Source organism: Caretta caretta, chromosome 2 (genome assembly GCF_965140235.1).
Source record: "Caretta caretta isolate rCarCar2 chromosome 2, rCarCar1.hap1, whole genome shotgun sequence".
NCBI lineage: Eukaryota > Metazoa > Chordata > Testudines > Cheloniidae > Caretta > Caretta caretta.
In genome coordinates, this window is record NC_134207.1 from 257,287,137 (window position 1) to 257,310,594 (window position 23,458).

The 23,458-nt window shown below is 41.3% G+C and overlaps 1 protein-coding gene across 2 annotated transcripts in view; it reads right to left on the minus strand.

Annotated features, from left to right (window-relative positions):
• LOC125631203 (sodium channel protein type 5 subunit alpha-like) overlaps positions 1–23,458 on the minus strand; it is a 92,815-nt gene that overhangs the window by 33,099 nt on the left and 36,258 nt on the right. The window contains exons 16-19 of one of the 2 annotated variants that reach the window (XM_048837520.2): positions 20,296–20,742; positions 18,220–18,363; positions 15,654–15,777; positions 4,159–4,313 (exon numbers count right to left, since the gene is read on the minus strand). In XM_048837520.2, coding sequence (XP_048693477.2) covers positions 4,159–4,313; positions 15,654–15,777; positions 18,220–18,363; positions 20,296–20,742 — 870 coding nt within the window. Of the gene's footprint in view, positions 1–4,158; positions 4,314–15,653; positions 15,778–18,219; positions 18,364–20,284; positions 20,743–23,458 lie in introns of both variants that reach the window. The other variant, XM_048837521.2, reaches the window with a different exon arrangement.

Genomic DNA, 23,458 nt, shown 5'->3' on the forward strand with positions numbered 1-23,458 from the left:
TGGAATATTTTAATGTACTGAGATGAGAGATGTATGCACTTTTCATTATGAAACCACATGAAACCTGGACGTTCATCCTGCAAACAGTTACACATCAGCTTAACTTTACACATGTGAATAGTCCCAATGAAGGTGATCATTACAGATGACTGAAAATACAGAAATTGTTTTCCATGATTTCGGAAAAGTTTTATTGTTTCACAGAATGGAATCCAGAAAAAGTTTCATTTGAAAAAATGCCAAAATGCTTTGCTAAGACATTTTTTGATCCAGAACAGCAAATGTCCTACTGTTCATTTATTCAGATTTTCACTGCATCGTTCAGGGATGGAGGTGGGGAGGGTAAGTGGAGGAGAGAAGGGATCCCCTCAGCATTCCCAAAGTTGCTGCCAACCTCTGTCATACTGGAGTACTTCATTGTGGTGGCACGGCAACTGGATGTGGCTCCCTATCACCACTGTGACAGTGACTCCTTAGAAGCGAGAGAGGGAGTTGGGGACCACCTTTGTGATCCCACCTGAGATGGCAGCACCCAGAGTTGCTGCTCTTCCCAACATCGGGCCAGCAACCTAGTACCCACTCTCTTGCAAGTGAAGTTTACACCACCTTAACCAGCTCCTACTTTGGAGGAGTGGGACCAGGCATAGTATGCCTGTGAGCAGTGCTCAGAAGAAACAGCAGTTGCAGGCTGAGGTTATGGTGCTTGGGGACTGGGAACATGCTCTTGCAGCACAGGAGCTACCAATGGAGGCCTGAGAACACCACCATGCTCAGCTGGAGCAGCAGAGGGAGGAGTTCGTTTGAGGGCAGGCTGAGGCCACAGCCCTGATTCTGGGCACAATGCTGTAAAAAATTTTGGGTTCCCTAAAATTAATTTTTTTGGAGAAAACAAGTTTTGTCAAACATTTTTTCAACCAGCTCTAGTGATAATAGTGAAAAGAACATATTAGATACTGTGGAAGAGCTACAAAATATTACCATATGCAAGGAACAATCCTTGCTCCATATATAGTCAATCTTCATTAAAGCTGTATTTTGTGACACAAAAATCTGTTTGTGGCAAACAAAGTGGTTACAAGCGGTGAGATGTGGGATGAGAAAATGTAAAGATGGATGGTGGAAATGCCAACTCTGATATCTCTTATGCTTCCCCAAATAGGGGGGATTTGATAGCTGCTTTCAACTACCTGAAAGGGGGTTCCAAAGAGGATGGCTCTAGACTGTTCTCAATGGTATCAGATGACAGAACGAGGAGTAATGGTCTCAAGCTGCAGTGGGGGAGGTTTAGATTGGATATTAGGAAAAACTTTTTCACTAAGAGGGTGGTGAAACACTGGAATGCGTTACCTAGGGAGGTGGTAGAATCTCCTTCCTTAGAGGTTTTTAAGGTCAGGCTTGACAAAGCCCTGGCTGGGATGATTTAACTGGGAATTGGTCCTGCTTCGAGCAGGGGGTTGGACTAGATGACCTTCTGGGGTCCCTTCCAACCCTTATATTCTATGATTCTATGATTCTATGAAATCCTGCATCAGCATAAATAAGTCCTCTAAGTATCAAAGCTGAAAGGACTTGGTATGTGGTCATTGTTTTAATGATGAAATAATCTTACAATTTGTTGCTTGTTTCAAGAAGGGAACAGCAGGTTCTTATTTAGAATTGTGTATGCACTTCAGCTCTAGGAACCTTCCTGGAGAGCTGACATGGTTCTTCACTTAGGGAAGAACATCAAAGAAATCAGGATCTTACAAGCAGAATTTTGAGAGAGATCAGCAGCAGATGTGATGTTCCTCAGCTGCTTTACATGTTACATGTGGAAGTTTGGGAGTTGCATCATCTCTCTCTGTGAAAATCCTAATACAAGTACAAACAGGTGTCCCTGTTACAAATATAGGCCTGTTCTGCACTAACACGGTAAATCAATCTAAATTATGCAAGTTAAGTTATGTAAGAAATGTAATTTAAGTCAACATAGCTTAGATCAATTTACAGTGTTATGTTCACAGCGCTATGTCAATGGGAGATGCTCTCCCACTGACATAGCTTCAGCCTTTCGGGGAGGTGTAGTCCTGAAGTCGACGGGAGAGTGCATTCACATCGACTTATCATGTCTTCATCAGACCAGCTAAATTGATGCCCGCTACATCAATCACAGCAACACTGATGTATCCCATAGTGAAGACAACGCCATAGACTCAGTCAACTACAGACCTAGATGACTATCACAAAGTTTCATTGCAGGCCTAGAAATTTCCTGGATACAATCTGTGAAACAAACAGTAAAATTCCAAGGTGCGTCTAAGAAAATGTAATCCTAGAGGGAAATTAAGTTAGTTAAAGCTACTTAAAGGCCCCTCAATATGTAAGTTACAGAAACTTAGACTCACACTAAACCCATTCAGACTTGCACCAGTTTACCAACTTGTAGCTTACAATGACCCATACACATACACACATCACTTCTGTCCCAAGGAATTTTATTTTTGGTGGACTCTAGGTGAAGAATATATTGTCAGATAGGCACAAAATTCTGCAGTATTGTTGTAACCATGTTGGTCTCAGGATATTAGAGAGACAACGTGAATGAGGTAATATCTTTTACTGGACCAACTTATGTTGGTGAGAGAGACTATCACAGAGTCAGGTCTATCCCCCCAGCCTGTCCCAGTTTCCTGGGTGTGACCCCTTCTGTGTGCCAGGCCCCAAGGACCTACACAGTTCCACAGAGGCAGGCCCATGGCCTCCAAGACTGGCCCTTTGGCACCAGCATCTCCTGTCTCTCTCCAAGGATCCCTGCAGTGAATCCAGCCAAACCAGAGTTCTGTGGGAGGCTTGTACTGTGCCCCTTCAGGACACGATGCTCTCAGTGAGTATTTACAGTGACACAGGCAGCCTTTTCAAAACAAGGTAACCATTTATTAGTCACTGGCTACAGAATCTGAAAATCCTTTGCTGAACATAGAGAGGTAGAAGTTAAGCCATAGTCCATCCTGACCAAGCCAGTGCCTTGATGAGCCAGCCAAGTTGTGATGAACCCCATCTCTGGATCTCTCCCCTCTTTGTCCTGCAGATCTGGGCTCCCAAGTCCCTCCTAAAAGCCCCCTTCTACCAGTCAGCTGACACATTGTTCTCCAACTCAGCTCACAAGTCCTGCCTGCTGGGGTTTCCTTTTGTTAGATATGATTGTTCAGTCACTGAGGTATCTCTTTGTCTCGCTGGACCCTCTGTTGATTTGGGTCAGTTTGGGCCAGTTTTTTAATGACTGTATTCATTCCTCCGCAGACAGCAAGGGGACACACACCCATACACCTCCTGCCTCCTGCACTGTTCCAGGAACAGTGTTAACCCTTTTGGACCCACTTGGAACATAAGAACGGCCATAGCGGGTCAGACCAAAGTTCCATCTAGCCCAGTATCCTGTCTTCCCACAGTGGCTAATGTCAGGTGCCCCAGAGGGAATGAACAGAACAGGTAATCATCAAGTGATTCATCCCCTGTTACTATTTTTTTCACACAATGCTCAGTCAACCTGTGGAACTCCTTGCCAGAGGATGTTGTGAAGGCCAAGATTATAACAGGGTTCAAAAAAGAACTAGATAAGTTCATGGAGGATAGGTCCATCAATGGCTATTAGCCAGGATGCACAGGGATGGTGGCCCTAGCCTCCGTTTGCCAGAAGTTGGGAATGGGCAACAGGGGATGGATCACTTGATGTTTGCCTGTTCTGTTCATTCCCTCTGGGGCACCTGGCATTGGCCACTGTCGGAAGACAGGATACTGGGCTAGATGGACCTTTGGTCTGAACCAATATGGCCGTTCGTATGTTTTTATGTTTGATTTTAATGAAGCATCTAAAAATGCTAATCTATACATTTGAAATAACTGCCACAGAAAAGCCACAGCAAAACCAATACACAAGCAGAATGGAAATCATCTGTCATGTGACTTACAGTACTTTACAGTCATTATAAAAAAGAAGTTACCCCATGCTAAGTAATTTTACCCTCTCCCAACACAGTCTGAAACGTCTACCAACCAGTCTGAAAATACATCCTTCTGCCCTAAGCAAAAAAGTCATATCTTGGATCTGAAATTAAAGCTATGTAACACCTCTGCATACAATTATAATTCAACCTGAGATGAGATTAAGTAAAAATTTACCAGTGCACCGCTGCTCAGCAGGATCATGAATATGATAAAGCTTTCAAACCAGCTATGTTCAACAACTTTGAAGCAGGTTTTCCTCAGGTTCCACCACGTTTTGCCTGGAAACTTTGTGGTATTCATCACACAGCAAGGGAAATGTCGAACACAACCTGAAAGAGGGACATGGGTTACATTAGTACCCAGGGCAGCCATGGAAATTTCTGGGTTCAGGGGAAAGTCGTTAGTCCCTCAAACTTGTCTGTCTCCTGTTTCCTCTTTCTCAGTCCTTTATTATTTGAAAGCAAACTACAAAATTATTTTTAAGCAATTAGGAATATCTTGCACCCATTAGTGAGCTACCTTCCAGCTCACTGGAAATTGGTAAGAACATTGGGAATGCTCTCGGAATGCTGATGGCTGGGTTTACAGAACAAAGGCAACACAACAGGATGGACCTTATGGCATTGCAGATTTACCAGCTATCTCAAAGCCATGACAAGCATTGAGAGATGGAAGAATAGCACAACTGGCACAAGGAGTCATTGTATCTTAGAAATTAGAGAAAAAGATAATCTGTAGGGTCATCTAGTCCATCCCCTTTGACAGCAGGATTGTTCCCTACCTTTTAATTTCTAGTCATTTATCCATTCTATGTTCAAATGTACAAACTGACTGGGTTTCCACAACATAACTTGTAAGAATAGTCAACTGTCTAGTTGATCTTACAATTTAGGAAAAGTTAGGTTGAATATCAGGAAAAGTTCTCTTTCAATCTCAGCACATTACTCATATACTTTTTAGTACTTATTTAATTATAGCTGGGGCAGGTAGAACTGCCTATTATTAAGGTTGCCGAACACGTCCCATTATAAAACCATGTTTTCAGTTCCCTTATAATTTTGCCAAACTTTAACCATTTGGGCTGAAATTTTCCTTGCTGGGTGTCTGTCACAAACCTCTGCAACCTTACTTTGGCCCTTTGTGCATATGGACTACGATACAGTCTTTAATTACACAATCACATACTTTTTTTTCCCCCTGGACCCCTGCCTCATTCACTGCATAAGGATGGACCTGCTCTGGGCATGAATAAGGGTTGTGGTAATGAAGAAAAGTGTTATCTGTAGGATCCTTGCCTCATTTATTCCAAAAGCCAAATGTTGTATAGTGCATGAGGCAGTGGACTGCAGGAAGAGAAAGGATGGCCTCATGGTTAAGGCAGGTGAATGATGCCTGGGGAATTCGACTATACCTCTGTCTCTGCCACAGACTTCTTATGTGATGCTAGTCAAGCCACTTAAACCAAACTTTTCACAGGTGGTCACTAATTATATGCTCCTCATTCTCTGGGTGCCTAACTGAAGACTCTGTGGGTCTCATGAGCAGAAGTGCTGAGCACACACAGCCAGTAACTGAAATTAATGTGATCTGTGCTTTGAACATATGAAGTGCTATATAGTGCTAAATACTCTGAAAAATCAGGTCGTAAGTGTCTCAAATTAGGCACCCAAAATTAGTGGATATTTTTGAACTTAATCTCCCTGAGTCTCAGTTTCCTATCTGTGAGATGGGGAAAATACCTCCCCTCACCTTACAGAGGTATTGTGGGGACACATTAACTACTTTTGTGAAGCACTCATGTACTATAGTTATAAGCACCAGAGAAAAGCCCATGAGGAATTTAATAAGGCTGTCTTCATAGGAGATTTTGAATAGTGTACAGTAAATAAGGCATGGGACCACACACTGATCAACAAAGAGAAAACAAAATATTGAATAGCTGCTTATCAAGTGAGAATCATCCATTCTGTGCACTGAAGGATGCAGGAGTGCTATAGAAAAAATAGTATGTGATCATGTAATTAAAGAATGTATTATAATGCATATACACAAAGGGGCCAAGTTAAGGTTGCACAGACAACTTTAGCTCTGCCATGTCCTAACTTTTGAGTGCTTCACTTTGAAACTTTAATAATGTTATTTTAACATCGTTTTTTGTGTGTAATTATTATATAACATGCATATATAATGTCCTAGGTGTGCATGTCATGGATATGTGTGTATAGCCTTGAGGAAGTCCTTATTGTTTACAAACTTCAAATACTTTGAGATGATTACCACATACCTACTTCTAGTGCGTAGGAAGAGGGTAGTATACTTTTAAATAGTTTGAGAGTCCTGTAGTGGTATTCACTGTGTTTTATGTTTTGAGGAGCCACCAGGACTAAGCAGAGCAGGAATATGTGTAGCTAGATCTTACACATTTATAAGTATTTAATAAATGTGGTTATTTGGGACTGAACTGCCAGTGCAGTTTCTTCATATTATTTTTGTTGTGTAAACAGCAAAATACATAACACCACCTTATTTCAAAAAGAAAAGGAGTACTTGTGGCACCTTAGAGACTAACCAATTTATTTGAGCATAAGCTTTCGTGAGCTACAGCTCACTTCATCGGATGCATACTGTGGAAACTGCAGAAGACATTATATACACAGAGACCATGAAACAATACCTCCTCCCACCCCACTCTCCTACTGGTAATAGCTTATTAAAGTGATCACTCTCCTTACAATGTGTATGATAATCAAGTTGGGCCATTTTCAGCACAAATCCAGGTTTTTTCACCCTCCGCCCCCCCCCCCCCCCAACTCACTCTCCTGCTGGTAATAGCCCATCCAAAGCAACCACTCTCTTTACAATGTGTATGATAATCAAGGTGGGCCATTTCCAGCACAAATCCAGGTTTTCTCACCCCCCCCCCCTTTTTTTTTAATCATCTTCCTTTCCAAATGCAAACAGATGGACATCATACCAAAAGGACTGAAGGTAAAAAATCCATTATAATCTACATACCACACAGACTATGCTGACAGCTTGTGCCACACGCTCTCAAAGAAACTGCGGAATCACCTGATCAACATCCTCTACAGCAAACAGGGAAAGATTAAGAATGAGCTCTCAGAACTGGATACTCTCATAAAAAACCAACCTTCCACACAAACTTCCTCGTGGCTGGAATTTACTAAAACTAGACAAGCCATTTACAATCCACACTTTGCTTCTCTACAAAAGAAAAAGGACACTAAACTTTTTAAACTACTATATGCTACAAGGGGCCACAGCAATGGTTCCCTCAACCCACCCAGCAATATTGTTAACCTATCCAGCTATACTCTCAGCCCAGCAGAAGAAGCTGTCCTATCTCGGGGCCTCTCCTTCTGCCCCTCCACCCCCACGAACATGATACAGTTCTGTGGTGACCTAGAATCCTATTTTCGACGTTTCCGACTCAAGGAATATTTCCAAAATACCTCTGAACAACATACTAATCCACAGAGGCCTCCCTACCAACATTACAAAAAGAAGGATTCTAGGTGGACTCCTCCTGAAGGTCAAAACAGCAGACTGGACTTCTACATAGAATGCTTCTGCCGACGTGCACGGGCTGAAATTGTGGAAAAGCAGCATCACTTGCCCCATAACCTCAGCTGTGCAGAACACAATGCCATCCACAGCCTCAGAAACAACTCTGACATCATAATCAAAAAGGCTGACAAAGGAGGTGCTGTTGTCATCATGAATAGGTCGGAATATGAAAAAGAGGCTGCTCGGCAGCTCACCAACACCACTTTCTACAAGCCATTACCCTATAATCACACTGAGAGTTACCAAAAGCAACTACAGCAATTGCTCAAGAAACTTCCTGAAAAAGCACAAGATCAAATCCGCACAGACGCACCCCTGGAACCCCGACCTGGGATATTCTATCTACTACCTAAGATCCATAAACCTGGAAATCCTGGGCGCCCCATCATCTCAGGCATTGACACCCTGACAGCAGGATTGTCTGGCTATGTAGACTCCCTCCTCAGGCCCTACGCTACCAGCACTCCCAGCTACCTTCGAGACACCACTGACTTCCTGAGGAAACTACAATCCATCGGTGATCTTCCTGATAACACCATCCTGGCCACTATGGATGTAGAAGCCCTTTACACCAACATTCCACACAAAGATGGACTACAAGCCGTCAAGAACACTATCCCCGATAATGTCACGGCTAACCTGGTGGCTGAACTTTGTGACTTTGTCCTTATCCATAACTATTTTACATTTGGGGACAATGTATACCTTCAGATCAGCGGCACTGCTATGGGTACCCGCATGGCCCCACAGTATGCCAACATTTTTATGGCTGATTTAGAACAACGCTTCCTCAGCTCTCGTCCCCTAACGCCCCTACTCTACTTGTGCTATATTGATGACATCTTCATCATCTGGACCCATGGAAAAGAAGCCCTTGAGGAATTCCACCATGATTTCAACAATTTCCATCCCACCATTAACCTCAGCCTGGTCCAGTCCACACAAGAGATCCACTTCCTGGACACTACAGTGCTAATAAACAATGGTCACATAAACACCACCCTATACCGGAAACCTACTGACCGCTATTCCTACCTACATGCCTCCAGCTTTCACCCTGACCACACCACACGATCCATCGTCTACAGCCAAGCTCTGCGATACAACCGCATTTGCTCCAACCCCTCAGACAGAGACAAACACCTACAAGATCTCTATCAAGCATTCTTACAACTACAATACCCACCTGCGGAAGTGAAGAAACCGATTGATAGAGCCAGAAGAGTTCCCAGAAGTCACCTACTACATAACAGGCCTAACAAAGAAAATAACAGAACGCCACTAGCCGTCACATTCAGCCCCCAACTAAAACCCCTCCAACGCATTATAAAGGATCTACAACCTATCCTGAAGGATGACCCAACACTCTCACAAATCTTGGGAGACAGGCCAGTCCTTGCCTACAGACAGCCCCCCAACCTAAAGCGAGTACTCACCAGCAACCACATACCACACAACCACTAACCCAGGAACCTATCCTTGCAACAAAGCCCGTTGCCAACTATGCCCACATATCTATTCAGGGGACACCATCACAGGGCCTAATAACATCAGCCACACTATCAGAGGCTCGTTCACCTGCACATCCACCAATGTGATATATGCTATCATGTGTCAGCAATGCCCTTCTGCCATGTACATTGGTCAAACTGGACAGTCTCTACGTAAAAGAATAAATGGACACAAATCAGATGCCAAGAATTATAACATTCATAAACCAGTCGGAGAACACTTCAGTCTCTCTGGTCACGCAATTACAGACATGAAGGTCGCTATCTTAAAACAAAAAAACTTCAAATCCAGACTCCAGCGAGAAACTGCTGAATTGGAATTCATTTGCAAATTGGATACTATTAATTTAGGCTTGAATAGAGACTGGGAGTGGCTAAGTCATTATGCAAGGTAGCCTATTTCCCCTTGTTTTTTCCTACCCCCCCTCCCCCCCCCCGTCAGACATGCTGGTTAAACTTGGATTTATGCTGGAAATGGCCCACCTTGATTATCATACACATTGTAAGGAAAGTGGTCGCTTTGGATAAGCTATTACCAGCAGGAGAGTGAGTTTGTGTGTGTGGTTTTTGGGGAAAAAAAAGGGGTGGGGGGTGGGGGGGGTGAGAAAACCTGGATTTGTGCTGGAAATGGCCCACCTTGATTATCATACACATTGTAAAGAGAGTGGTCGCTTTGGATGGGCTATTACCAGCAGGAGAGTGAGTTTGTGTGTGTGTGGGGGGGGGAGGGGTGGAGGGTGAGAAAACCTGGATTTGTGCTGGAAATGGCCCAACTTGATTATCATACACATTGTAAGGAGAGTGATCACTTTAGATAAGCTATTACCAGCAGGACAGTGGGCTGGGAGGAGGTATTGTTTCATGGTCTCTGTGTATATAATGTCTTCTGCAGTTTCCACAGTATGCATCTGATGAAGTGAGCTGTAGCTCACGAAAGCTTATGCTCAAATAAATTGGTTAGTCTCTAAGGTGCTACAAGTACTCCTTTTCTTTTTGCGAATACAGACTAACACGACTGTTACTCTGACACCCCATTTCAGTGTGTTAATAAACACTCTTTAAAATCTTGTCTCATAAACTCATCCCTACAGACCTTTAACCATGTTTGTTTTTCTCCTTTGAATTCTGTCCAGTTTGTCAACAAGAAATGAAAGCAGTGTTCTAAGAACAGTTTCACCATAAAGAGAGGGGCCATTACTTTCCCTGATCTATAACCAGTTACAGCTCATATATAGGTCCAAAAGTGCATTACACATTGTGCTTGATACAGGGTCTTAGCCAAAGCCCACTGAAAACAATTGGAGACTTTCCACTGGCTTCAGTGGGTTTGGATCACACTCACATTGCATTACAAGTTAAATGTCATTTTTTGTCCAATACCTTGCTTTATTCTCTTTTGAAATGACTGCTTCCAAAGTTATCTTTATTTTGGATTATTTTTACCCAAGTATCTCAGCTTGTATTTTCTAAGATGAATTTCATTGTATTACTTGCCCCTGTGTTTTAAATCTCCTTTTTATTATTTCTTTGTCAGCATTGGTATTTGCAACACTTCCCAGTTTAGTGACATATACATACATATACATGTTTAGTTAACATGGTGTTTTTCTTCATTTCAAAATCATTAGTGAAGGTATTAAATAGCACCAGACCCAAAGCTGATCTCTTCAATATCCCCCGTTTATGAATTGTTCACAAGCAGCTTCCAGTTTTTGTAAATGTATTTGCTATTCAAAACTACTAGCTGAATCACTTACAGCAATAATTCTTGGTCTACAGATTGTTTGTGAGCAGGCTGTTGTGAGCATTCACTATTCAAAATTCAAATTGTATTGGCTTCACAAGGCGAATAGATCCCTAGTTAAATGAATGCAAGTATTTCAAACATTCGCAATATCTGGTATAATTACTCATATTTATGAGTTCAACATTTTATTTCTGCCAACATTTTCTAATATTCACTTAAATGTCATTGTTTCAACAAACATTCCTGCCATTAAACTGATCTTCTAGGATATTTGCTAGAAAATGAAACAATAGAATGCATAAAATAGATAAATAAAACAGTTCTTAGTTTGACTCTAGCCCTCTTCCTGACAACCTTTGTATGCTGCTTTGGCCCCAATCCTGCAAACACCTTCATACATTCTTAACTGTAAGCAGGTAAGTAGGCTTCAAGGGAGCTACTCCCCTGCATCAAATTAAACTCATTCATAAGTTCTTATGGTCTTAGATGGTAAACTTTGCAATGCAAGATCTCAAGATCTACATCTGCCTTGTGTGTACAAAGTATCTAGCATACTGTTGGCATGTCCAGAATACAAATCAATAATGAATAATCATAATATTCATTGGATTTTTTGTGCGGAATTTACTTAGCTATTAAGAAAAGGAGTACTTGTGGCACCTTAGAGACTAACCAATTTATTTGAGCATGAGCTTTCGTGAGCTACAGCTCACTTCATCGGATGCATCCGATGAAGTGAGCTGTAGCTCACGAAAGCTCATGCTCAAATAAATTGGTTAGTCTCTAAGGTGCCACAAGTACTCCTTTTCTTTTTGCGAATACAGACTAACACGGCTGTTACTCTGAAACTTAGCTATTAAGTTGATCAGTGAACTTTAAGATCCTTCAACAAGTTTTTAATCCATGTGATCTCATATACCATGGCATTGAAATTAACATTCCAAGTAGGATTTCATGTCTACTAGATCAATTTCTTAGGAATTCCTTGTAATAACATTATTGATGATGGATTGCTGTGGATTTATGTATACACACTCTCATTACAGTGTGTATGGTAACACCCATTGTTTCATGTTCTTTATGTATATAAATCTCCCCACTGTATTTTCCACTGAATGTATCTGATGAAGTGAGCTGTAGCTCACGAAAGCTTATGCTCAAATAAATTGGTTAGTCTCTAACGTGCCACAAGTACTCCTTTTCTTTTTGCGAATACAGACTAACACAGCCGCTACTCTGAAACCTGTAATTCCATTGGAATTTAGCAATGATATTTATAGAATGAACTAATTCAACAGAAGCTGTATCCCTGGTATCTAATCAATTTCAGCTTGAAAACAGAAAATTATTACAAACCAGATCCTTAGGTCCAGCTAAGTTACTCTCAGCACAGGACCTTAGATAAGCAAGAAAAGGTAGCTGTCCTGGTGGTAGCCAGGGGCCAGTTCTACCTTGATGTAAATTAGACTGGTTTCTAATTTGTTCTAATCTGCAGGCTGCTTTAATCTATGCCAGCAGCAATAGCCTCGAAGGCACTATTCCGCCAAGGCACTATTCCGCTGTCTGGAGATTACTGGAGTGCAAAGCACTCCTCCTACTCCTGATACCTGTCCCAGGTGATGGGGGCAGGATGAGATGGTGCAGAGCTGGCTATGTCACTGCTGCAGGAGACAGGGTTCCTCTAATCTGGGGAAATCCCCAGCTTCTCTGTTAGAGATTGACATAAAGGAACCTGACCAGGGCCAAAGATCTGGCCATACATTTGCAATTCATAGCCAAACAGGGCGTATCAATTCCCATTTAAAGCAGCTTTGGGGAGTAGGAACATTTCCAAATATATCAGACTAGCACATCAAACTATTGACTTTGTCTAAATATTGTATTTTCTTTCTTGTTTTCAGTTATTCCAGTGTAAAACTGTCCCTTCAACAGTTTCTTCAGCCCTCATTTTTTATGCATCTTTCACATACAACCTCATCTCCCTTGCACATTCTACAGCAAGTGTCTCCATTACAGCTATTTCAACTGTATTACAATTAATATAGTAATTTACAGCCTAAAACACAAGCATGGCACCACAGTGGTTATCTGCTTCACTTGTATCTACTCCAGGGCTAGTTTATGGAGCCTTTGTTAAAAGCCACAGTAATTTAGTACTAGCAGATACAATGAACCTGCCTCATTCTGAATTTTTGCTCAAAATTCAGAAATGGAAGAGTCGGGGAATCGGAAGTAATTGGGAAGGAAATATAGGTGGGCTGCAGGGGGAGAGGCTAGGTGGACCCTGAACAGTGAAGGTAAGGAAAAGTGTGGAGAAGTAGATGGCAGGAGAGATTATGGTAAGGAGGGCCTGTGGGAATCTAGAATGTTGTTATAATGAAAGAAAGTAGCAGGAATGGGGAGCAGGACAGAATCAGGAGAGAGATAGCTGGGGTAGTGAGGAACAGTGGGGAAGAGGCAGTCAGGCAGGGTTAGTAAGTGAAGGAAGAAGCTGGATGGCAGATGCAGATCTGCCACAGATAACTGAGGTCACAAGGTGGATGGGTACAAGAGATAAAGGGAAAACTTAGAAGAAGCGTGGCCAGTTGAACACTAGACTCAAACTGCAACAGCTAATGGCTAGTGGAAGGGTAGAAGGGAGGAGACTTTATGTCTTGTGAGCCAGCTGGTAGGAGGAAAGAGCATGTCAGCTGACGGGAGTAGCATTGTGGGAAAGGAATCTGAATACTGTCCAGCTTTCTAAAATCAGTTAGTTCTCCAGGAACACTGGTCTTTTATAATCATAAGGAATCATAACCCAAGTGGAAATTAATCTAATTGTGAACTGACCCTGATGACATGTTTTACCTGTTACTTCTACCACAGACAGTTCAGGGAGACTACTGTTTGCTCTGAGAAATAACTGATATAAAGTAGGGGTTGGATGAAATGTTAATAAATTTAAATTTTTCTCTAGTGAAAACCATAGTATTCTTAGTTTTGGCTAGAAGGAGACAGCTGTGAAAATTAAAATAAGCACTGAGTACAAATATTGGTATGAAGTAAACTTGTAAAGCTGTGCAGCAATTTAAATTGGGCTTCTGGACTTACCATCCTACAGAAATTCAGCTGAATACTAACAAGTTCTCTCCGCCTGTTTCATGTGTGTTTGACTATTATAGAGATCTATGGATCAAAAGTTCTATGCAACTACTCAGTAATTATATTGTTATTAAATACTGTGCAAGTAGACAGAGTGCCTTGGTGTTGAATGCCTGAGTGTCTCAACATTAAGTAGGAGAAGAGGCTACTTTGGATGGTTTACTTGTGGCACCTTAGAAACTAACCAATTTATTTGAGCATAAGCTTTTGTGAGCTACAGCTCACTTCATCGGATGCATACTGTGGAAAATACAGAAGATGTTCTTATACATACAAACCATGAAAAAATGGGTGTTTACCATTACAAAAGGTTTTCTCTCCCCCCCACCCCACTCTCCTGCTGGTAATAGCTTATCTAAAGTGATCACTCACCTTACAATGTGTATGATATTCAAGGTGGGTCATTTCCAGCACAAATCCAGGGTTTAACAAGAATGTCTGAGGAACCGGGGGGGGGAGGGGAGTAGGAAAAAACAGGGGGAAATAGGTTACCTTGCATAATGACTTAGCCACTCCCAGTCTCTATTCAAGCCTAAGTTAATTGTATCCAATTTGCAAATGAATTCCAATTCAACAGTCTCTCACTGGAGTCTGGTTTTGAAGTTTTCTGTTGTAATATCGCAACTTTCATGTCTGTAATCGCGTGACCAGAGAGATTGAAGTGTTCTCCGACTGGTTTATGAATGTTATAATTCTTGACATCTGATTTGTGTCCATTTATTCTTTTACGTAGAGACTGTCCAGTTTGACCAATGTACATGGCAGAGGGGCATTGCTGGCACATGATGGCATATATCACATTGGTAGATGCGCAGGTGAACGAGCCTCTGATAGTGTGGCTGATGTGATTAGGCCCTGTGATGGTGTCCCCTGAATAGATATGTGGGCATAGTTGGCAACAGGATTTGTTGCAAGGATAGGCTCCTGGGTTAGTGGTTCTGTTGTGTAGTATGTGGTTGCTGGTGAGTACTCGCTTTAGGTTGGGGGGCTGTCTGTAGGCAAGGACTGGCCTGTCTCCCAAGATTTGTGAGAGTGTTGGGTCATCCTTCAGGATAGGTTGTAGATCCTTAATAATGCGTTGGAGGGGTTTTAGTTGGGGGCTGAAGGTGATGGCTAGTGGCGTTCTGTTATTTTCTTTGTTAGGCCTGCCCTGTAGTAGGTGACTTCTGGGAACTCTTCTGGCTCTATCAATCGGTTTCTTCACTTCCGCAGGTGGGTATTGTAGTTGTAAGAATGCTTGATAGAGATCTTGTAGGTGTTTGTCTCTGTCTGAGGGGTTGGAGCAAATGCGGTTGTATCCTCAGACGTTCTTGTTAAACCCTGGATTTGTGCTGGAAATGGCCCACCTTGATTATCATACACATTGTAAGGAGAGTGATCACTTTAGATAAGCTATTACCAACAGGAGAGTGGGGTGGGGGGAGAGAAAACCTTTTGTAGTGGTAAACACCCATTTTTTCACGTTTTGTATTATAAGAACATCTTCTGTATTTTCCACAGTATGCATCTGATGAAGTGAGCTGTAGCTCACGAAAGCTTATGCTCAAATAAATTGGTTAGTCTCTAAGGTGCCACAAGTCCTCCTTTTCTTTTTGCGAATACAGACTAACACAGCTGTTACTCTGAAACCTTTGGATTGTTTGTCTCACTTCCTAGTCATAGTGAAATTAGCAGATCCTTACCTTCTGGGAAACAGTTATCAGGTTCTTTTAAGTCTTCAGCCAGCTCAGGGATCTGTTTCAGAAGCTCCTCAGGATTTGTCAGATCCACTGTGCTGCCTTCAGAACAGCTGATGTAATCCAGGTGCTACACAAGAGAAGACAATGTATCATTTTTTTGTTTAGAGTGGTCACTGTGCTTTAAAATAAACTGAATGCTCTTCTTACTACATTCTGTTGCACACCAGAAGCAACTACAACATTACACTGTCATCATCAGGAGGGTGCCTTCTGCTCGTTGGGAAGGAAACTGCAGCCCTCTGCTCATTGGTAAGGGTGCTCTGTACACTGCAGCCCAGGTTGGCTGGGGTTGGTTAATTTCTTGCTAACCTGGACTTGAGCGGACTGGTTAGTGAAAGGGAGAACCCGGAACCAGGGGGAAGAGGGCATTCCTCTCACCTGAGCTTGGCACTGCAGGGAGCTAAGAAAGTAGATTTAAAACCAAAAATCCGCAAGCCGTACCCCTTCCCCCCGTTTCTAGGGTTTCATTTCTGAAAACAGCAGAGCAGGTAACCTCAGGCCAAGCCAGGGGAAGGAGTAAAGGGGAAACAAAGTCAAGCTAGCTCCATCTTTGATCCTGTAGTAAGGGCTTCATCCCTGGAGGCACGGTGCCTCCCCTCCCCACCCCATTGGGGCACATGGCCCTGTCTTATCCCACCCCACCTTCCATCCGTGCGGCTCTCCTCACTGGCTAACTTGCCTCCCCTGCCCAGCCCGCTTCATTCGCCATCTTTCCCTGCATCATAGGGTGTGCTACCTACTATGGAACAGCGAGAAAGAACACATTTGAGTAAAAACAAGTCCTGGCTAATGTGCTGCTCTCTCTAAAGTACACCAGGCTTTAGCAAAGTATTTAATTAGCTTCCACAAATTTCTTTTCTTCACCTGCAGATTATAGTGATATCAGCCCAAGAAGCCCTGGAATGTGATTCCTTCTGTGGACATGTTCAATTGAGACGTAATGACATTGACTTGGTGTACAACAGAATGTAGTAAGAAGAGCATAGAATGGATTTTATTAACACTATTGAGCTGCTTGTGAATGATTTTGTGACTATACATATTGGTGACTTCTTTCTCTGAATGTCACTGTAATTGGCAGTGAAAGTCACTCAATTTGTCACTGGTCACTTTGACACTTATTTTCTCACTAGGGAAACCAAAAAGTCTCTAAATCTAGTGACAAAATAGCTAAATTGGCAACATTCTGGTGGAATGGACTTTCTCCCCTGAAATATCTCCACATCAAGTTAAAGCCAAAGCTAGATTTAAAGGCACCAGATTAATCACTGTAATAAAACTTGCATATGGGAATGATTCCAACTTTTCTTGAATTAAGTGTATATAGTTCTCAAACAGACAGGCTTTAAAACATTTAACTAGTTAGAGCTGAAAACAATTAAAACCAGAGCACCCCACCTGGGGAAAAAGAGAGTGAGAGAGAGACAGACAGAGAAATGAAAATATAGTTTATTCAGAGTCCTGTTTGGTAGAGCTCTACAAATTTCTTTTCAGAATGAAAGTACGGTAAAATGCCCTCAATAATTTACATGAATTAGAACATGTAATCACATAAAACATAATGTATTCTCCACTGGCTTAGACTTTCTTGTATTCCAGCATATTTCACACTTCACACCACTAGAGATGTGTGAATAATTCATAACAAATTATTTATTCAGTGAATTCTGCCACTTTTTCTGTTTCCAAATTGCTGATGAACAATTTGTGATTTTCTTGAATATGTTCCTTATTAAAATTATTCTCCAAAGACTTGTGTAAATAATCATGGGATTTTATTTTTTACTTTTTGTGAGCAATTCATTTAAAATATTTTGTATTTGAAATCTGAGCTGTTTTGATTGGACATATAGACAACGTTGTATGTGTCCACTCCCTGACTAGAGGAGTATAACCCTTATATATTCAGCTTGGAAAATTGTTTTTAAGATTACATATACAAAATTCATTTAATGTGTTTTGAAATTATACAGAAAAAAGACTGGACACACCAGAATGGTCCCTGAAACCATTTTCTGGGACAAAACATTTTTGCTAATTCAGATGTCAAGTAGACAATGTTAATTTTTTGGTAATCTTTCTGAATCAAAGGCAACTCAGAACCCAGTTTCTCTTCCTAATAAAGTTTTTAATTAATATTTATAAATACAGCATTTTGCCATTTCCATTCATAGAGATCCAACTATTCCACCCTGAACCAATGACACAGAATACTTCAAGCTAAATATAACTGAGCCAAGTAAATTTATCAGTCATGTCATGATGCAAGTATTAATCCAAAATGGAACTATGATGAACACCTGCATGGCTAAGATATCTGAGGCCTTCCCAATACTTGAAGAAAGAGAGTTCTCGTGCTTTAAACACAAAATAGAATAATAAAGATAAAATTTATTGTACAACATTATTTTTGAGTCATTATCTTTATTAGATTCCAAAAAACGGAAACAGAACATACAGAGATTGGCCAATGTTGGTGATTTCAGGTTAGGTAAGAACATGGTGTTACCTCTTTTTGTCCTTGTGATGATTCATCCTTCCTTTGTTTACATATGTTAAACTCACTTAAGTCTTCAGAGAAAACCTCAGATCCTTTACTCCAAGTTTCTGGGCTTCTACATTGCTCTCCCCTCTGTCTCAGGTGGTTTTCCTGCTGAAGATAATCTTAGATGGGTATATTTTATTTTCTCTTTTCTTTTTTGTGCCAGAAGGATGGCACACTTAATTTCAAAGTAGAACACTCTAAATGGAACACAAAGCACCTTGAACTACTCACTTATAGTCTTGATCTTTACAGAGAGATACAAAGTGGGAAAAGTTTGCCTTGGTTACCTAAAATAAATTAAGGCCTGATCCAAAGCCCACTGAAATCAATGGGAATCTTTTAATCAGAACGAAGTGAAGAACTCAAGACCTGAAGGGGAGATTTTAGATTCATAGTTAGTCATGACTCCCGTGACGTTCCCATGGGTACCCAGGATTCTGAGGCACTTCGCTACCACATGCCCTTAGGAAGAGAAAGCCTTGTCAGTCCCTGCTGTGGGTCAGCTCACCAACTCCACCGCCCACGGGCAACACAAGCACTGCCCTCTACACCTATGCAGGCCCCACACTCTCTCTCTGGCTTAGCAATAGGCATCCTCTAACCCCCAAACCCTCCCAGTATCTCCCTGAGTGTCCAGGCCCTGTTCCACTGTACAATTGCTGTATTCACAGATTTGCAGCTCCCAAAGGCGCATTACACCCAAGATTCACCAGTTATACCTCAGATCACAACTCCGTTCAATACTCAGCACTTAGATACATTCATAGTGAAAACAAGTAAAAGTTAATTCAACAAACTATAGAGCTTCAAGTGATAGCAAGCTGAAGTATTAGAAACAAATGGTTACATATAAAAGAAAATCATTACATGCGTTCTAGAGCCTGGACTTACTGAACTAGTTACTTTCATAAACTTATCGAGCAATGCCTACCCAAAGTTCTTCCAGAGTTTTACTACCAGACATGGCTGTAATCTGTTCAGGAGACAAGTCTTGCTGTCAGATTGCCTCCGAGGGGAAAGATGCAGGGTATACCTCTGCACCTCCAAGTATATCCCACCATCCATTGTTTTTTACTCATGAACAGGATTCCCTGCTACTGTTTATTTTTCCCTGTAAATTTCCTCTTTTGAAGATTTTGCAATCTCTTCATTAGCATTTGACTCAGTATACAAGGGATACTGACCAGACAGAGGGATAAATGCCATTACTTGCTGCTTGAAAGAAACATTCCTGAGGTATGTCACCGCTGGGTTACCTGCCTTGAGAACCTAATTTTCAGTATAAACACATAACTTCTTAAATATTACCAGCACACATATTTTCCAGTGATTATGATGTCCAGAAACCTCACATGCCACCATTTAGTGAATCATTATGCATATAACTGACCCAAGGGATCCCTGTAAAACTCTATGAACCACCCACGCCCTCTGCCAGTTGGCATCCAGACGTCCCTATGGATCACAACTCTATACTTAAAGGGGAACTGCAAAAATTCAGACAAACTTAAAAATGTGTTTCTATGCACTACAATATAATAAATATAACTTTGAAAGATTCATTCCATTCTTAATCCATCCTTCTTTTTGCTGAGATGACAGAAGAGAAAGAGAGGTCTCGTTGTTAAGAGTTCACAGCTTGAGCCCTTGACACTATTTCCTCTCTGCCTGGTTACTGGTGCCAAACATATATTTCAAGGTCAGAATGGACCAATGTGATTAGCTAGTATAAATTCGTCCATAACTCAGGCCATAGAATTTCACCCAGTAATTCCTGCATCAAGCCCAACAACTTGTGATCTGTATTTCACAAAGACATCCAATCTTGATTTAAAGATTCCATGTGATGGAGAATTTACCTAATCCTTGGTAATGGTTCTTCTAATGGTTGATCACCCTAACTTTAAAAAATCTAAACCTTATTTCCAGATGGAACTTTTTAAACTTAAACTTCCTGCAGCTGGATCATGCTTTGCCTTTGTCTGCTAAATTAAAAATCCCATTAGTATCAAACATATTCTCCCTGTACATGCTTCTTACCTGTTTACTGTACTCAGTTTTTGAGAATGTGGTTGGCTTATCATCATCTTCTTCATAATCCTCACTATCAGAATCTGCCTCAGCAATAGGGACACAGACAAACATGTTGGGGTTGGTGATAAAATCTTCAAGAATGCTAACTGAGCATTTGTCCCCAGTTTTCTCAGTTCCATTGTTACTGTGATTTTCTTTACAATTTTGCCCTTCTTTTCCAGCCTCCACACATGTGTTCTTGGCAGCCAATTTATTTTTCTTTTTGGCAGCTTTCTTTGGATGCTGGCACTGTCCACAACAGTAATCCCATGTTACGTGTTTCACCAGGTGAAGTCCCCTGTGGATCCGAGCAAATGCAATTTTAAGATTGTTCATCTCTCCATCATCTTCGGGTGCTTGGAGGTTGTCAGCACTGAAGGAGTTCAGCAGTAATGCAATGAACAGGTTGAGAACCTGAAAATAATTGGAATAAAAAGAAAATCATGGCAATATAATTTTGAAATGTAAATAACGGCTTGAAGATTAGCTGGTTTCTAAACAATTTGTTCTTAATGCACCAACCTTAACAAGACAAAATGAAATGATTATTTAGCAAGTTATTTTTCATGCAGCATATTTGGCTCTCACAAAGGTATATGTTTCCATGACCCTCAAAAAAAAATAAAAAAATAGTAGATTTTGTGTAGCATAAAATGACGATCTTATTGCCAATACAGGGATATGTATAAAGATCACACAATTTAACTGAAATACAAAAAAGATTAATAAAAAAAATTGGTGTATCACAGTACTCCATCAATCCCACAAGGAGGAGACAATTACATAAAATTACAGATACACTAATTATGGGGGTGCTGTTCCTTTAACAGGACAATATTGTTAAAACAGTGTTGGAGAGATTTGTGCAATAGAACTATCAGCCTGGATTTTAGGGTAAGGGCACAGTCTGGGCCTTGTACAGGATAATGAAGGTCTGATACTAGTCTCACAACAGTTTTACCTGGGTGTAATTACACCAGACCTGAGTGGAACTGCTTCTGATTTGCATGGATATGAGATCAGAATCAGGCTCAGTGTGTCTATCAACTTTGTAGCATTGTAATGAAGAATATTCTAGGACTGGCTTCCCTTAGGAAGAGTCAATTTGATTGCAGGTGGAACTATAAAGTGTATATCCAGTTAGATGTTGAATATATTGCTTCAAATACAGTGGTGGAGGTGATTGAATCAGCAGTTATAGAATCATGGTGTTTTTCCTCCAGGCTTTTCCAAAGGAGGGGGTCAGAAATTTGCGAAGAAAACCTATTTTTATATTCATTTTAAGATAAAAGAGGGATGAAATCGGTACTTACCTTAAAGTAACTGTGGTTCTTTGAGATGAGCTGTCTATTTACATTCCACAGATGGTGTGCACATGACCTTTGCATTCAAGTCTAGATTCTTTTGGCCTGCAGTGTCCATTGGGGGTCACAACTGTGCTCTGAGTGTTCTCATGCCTCCAAATGAGAGCATAAAGTGTGGAGAGACCCCAACTGCCCCTCAATTCCTTCGCCAATACAGAATCCTAATGCTATAAGGCTGTTGTAGCAGGGAAGGTGGGAGAGGAAAAATGGAAACACTATTCTGATCTTAAAAAGAAAAGGAGTACTTGTGGCACCTTAGAGACTAACCAATTTTTTTGAGCATGAGCTTTCGTGAGCTACAGCTCACTTCATCGGATGCATACCGTGGAAACTGCAGAAGACATTATATACACACAGAGACCATGAAACAATACCTCCTCCCACCCCACTGTCCTGCTGGTAATAGCTTATCTAAAGTGATCATCAAGTTGGGCCATTTCTTATTTCTTATTTCTGATCTTATTTCTAATCATTAAGGTAATGTCTAATTATTTACAAAGAATGATACGGCCACAAAGTGAATGAAAAGACTCAGACATTGCAGGGTTCTGACTCTGAGCCAGAGGTGGAAAGAAGGAACTGAGTGGCTTTTGGGATCACCCTGTCCTTTATGCCCTTCACTTGGAGGCACAAAGACACTCAGGGTGCAGGCATGGTCCCCAACAGACACTGCTGGCCAAAAGAATCTGAACTTGACTGCACAGGGCATGGGCACACCGTCAATGGAATGTATACAGACAAGCTCTGGAAGTTGCAGTATGGGTTTGAAGGGAGATTGTTTTAACTGGGATTCTTGAAAAAAGGTGTTGAAAGAAAAGGGACTTTCATTTATGAAGGTCTGACTAAAAGCTCACTGAATTCAACACGTCTTTCCACTGATTTCAGTGGGCTTTGGGTCAGGTTTTAGAAAAGTCTGAGCAAATTGAGAGAACAAAGAAGTAAAATTCCTTTAAAGTCATTTGGTAAGCCTTGAATTACAGCTCTGGCAGAATGTTTTGCATTAAAATCCTGGTGCAGATCTGGTGCTGCCAGTATTTGAAGAAGAAGTTCCCACAAACATTTTCTTCTTTGGCCTCATGTCCTAGGAATATGTGTACGGGGCTTAGAGTGAAGGGGTAATGGACTGGTGCATCTATACCTTTGTCATCCCATTTAGACAAATATGGATTTTTTTCATAACCAGACATTCATCTTGTGGGCCAAAGGAACGTTGTTATCCTTATTTTACAGATGGGGAAACTGTTTGGGTTTGTTTACAGATGGGGAGGGACAGAGATGGAGTGACTTTGTTAAGTCCACACAATGAGATTGCGGGAGAGCTAAAAAATAGAACCCAAAAATCTAACAACATGCTCCTGTGAAACATCACTTGTAAAACCGGTAAGAAGGCAGGAACAAAATAGAGGATCAGGAGACATTCAACATGTGGGAGTGAGGGAGGGAACCATCTTTCCACTGCTAGATCTGGTGATTACCTAGTGAAACTGTATGAGAGTTTGACCTCAAAGGGTACTGCCCCCAACAGTGCATCCCCAGTAAATGTCTTCAGCAACGGAACGATGGGGACCCTAGAAGACCAGATTGAGAAATTTCCCCAAGGTCAGGACAGAAGCCGAAAGGATTAGAAGAGAATTCCTTAGGGAACCGTGTCCACCTGATTCTGACATCTCTGCAGGGAACCTTCTCTGCAAAGGTAAGAGGTTGTGGAAGGTGAGATGCTATTGACTAGGAAGGGACAAAGAGTGATTAGTTTATGATGTTAGTGA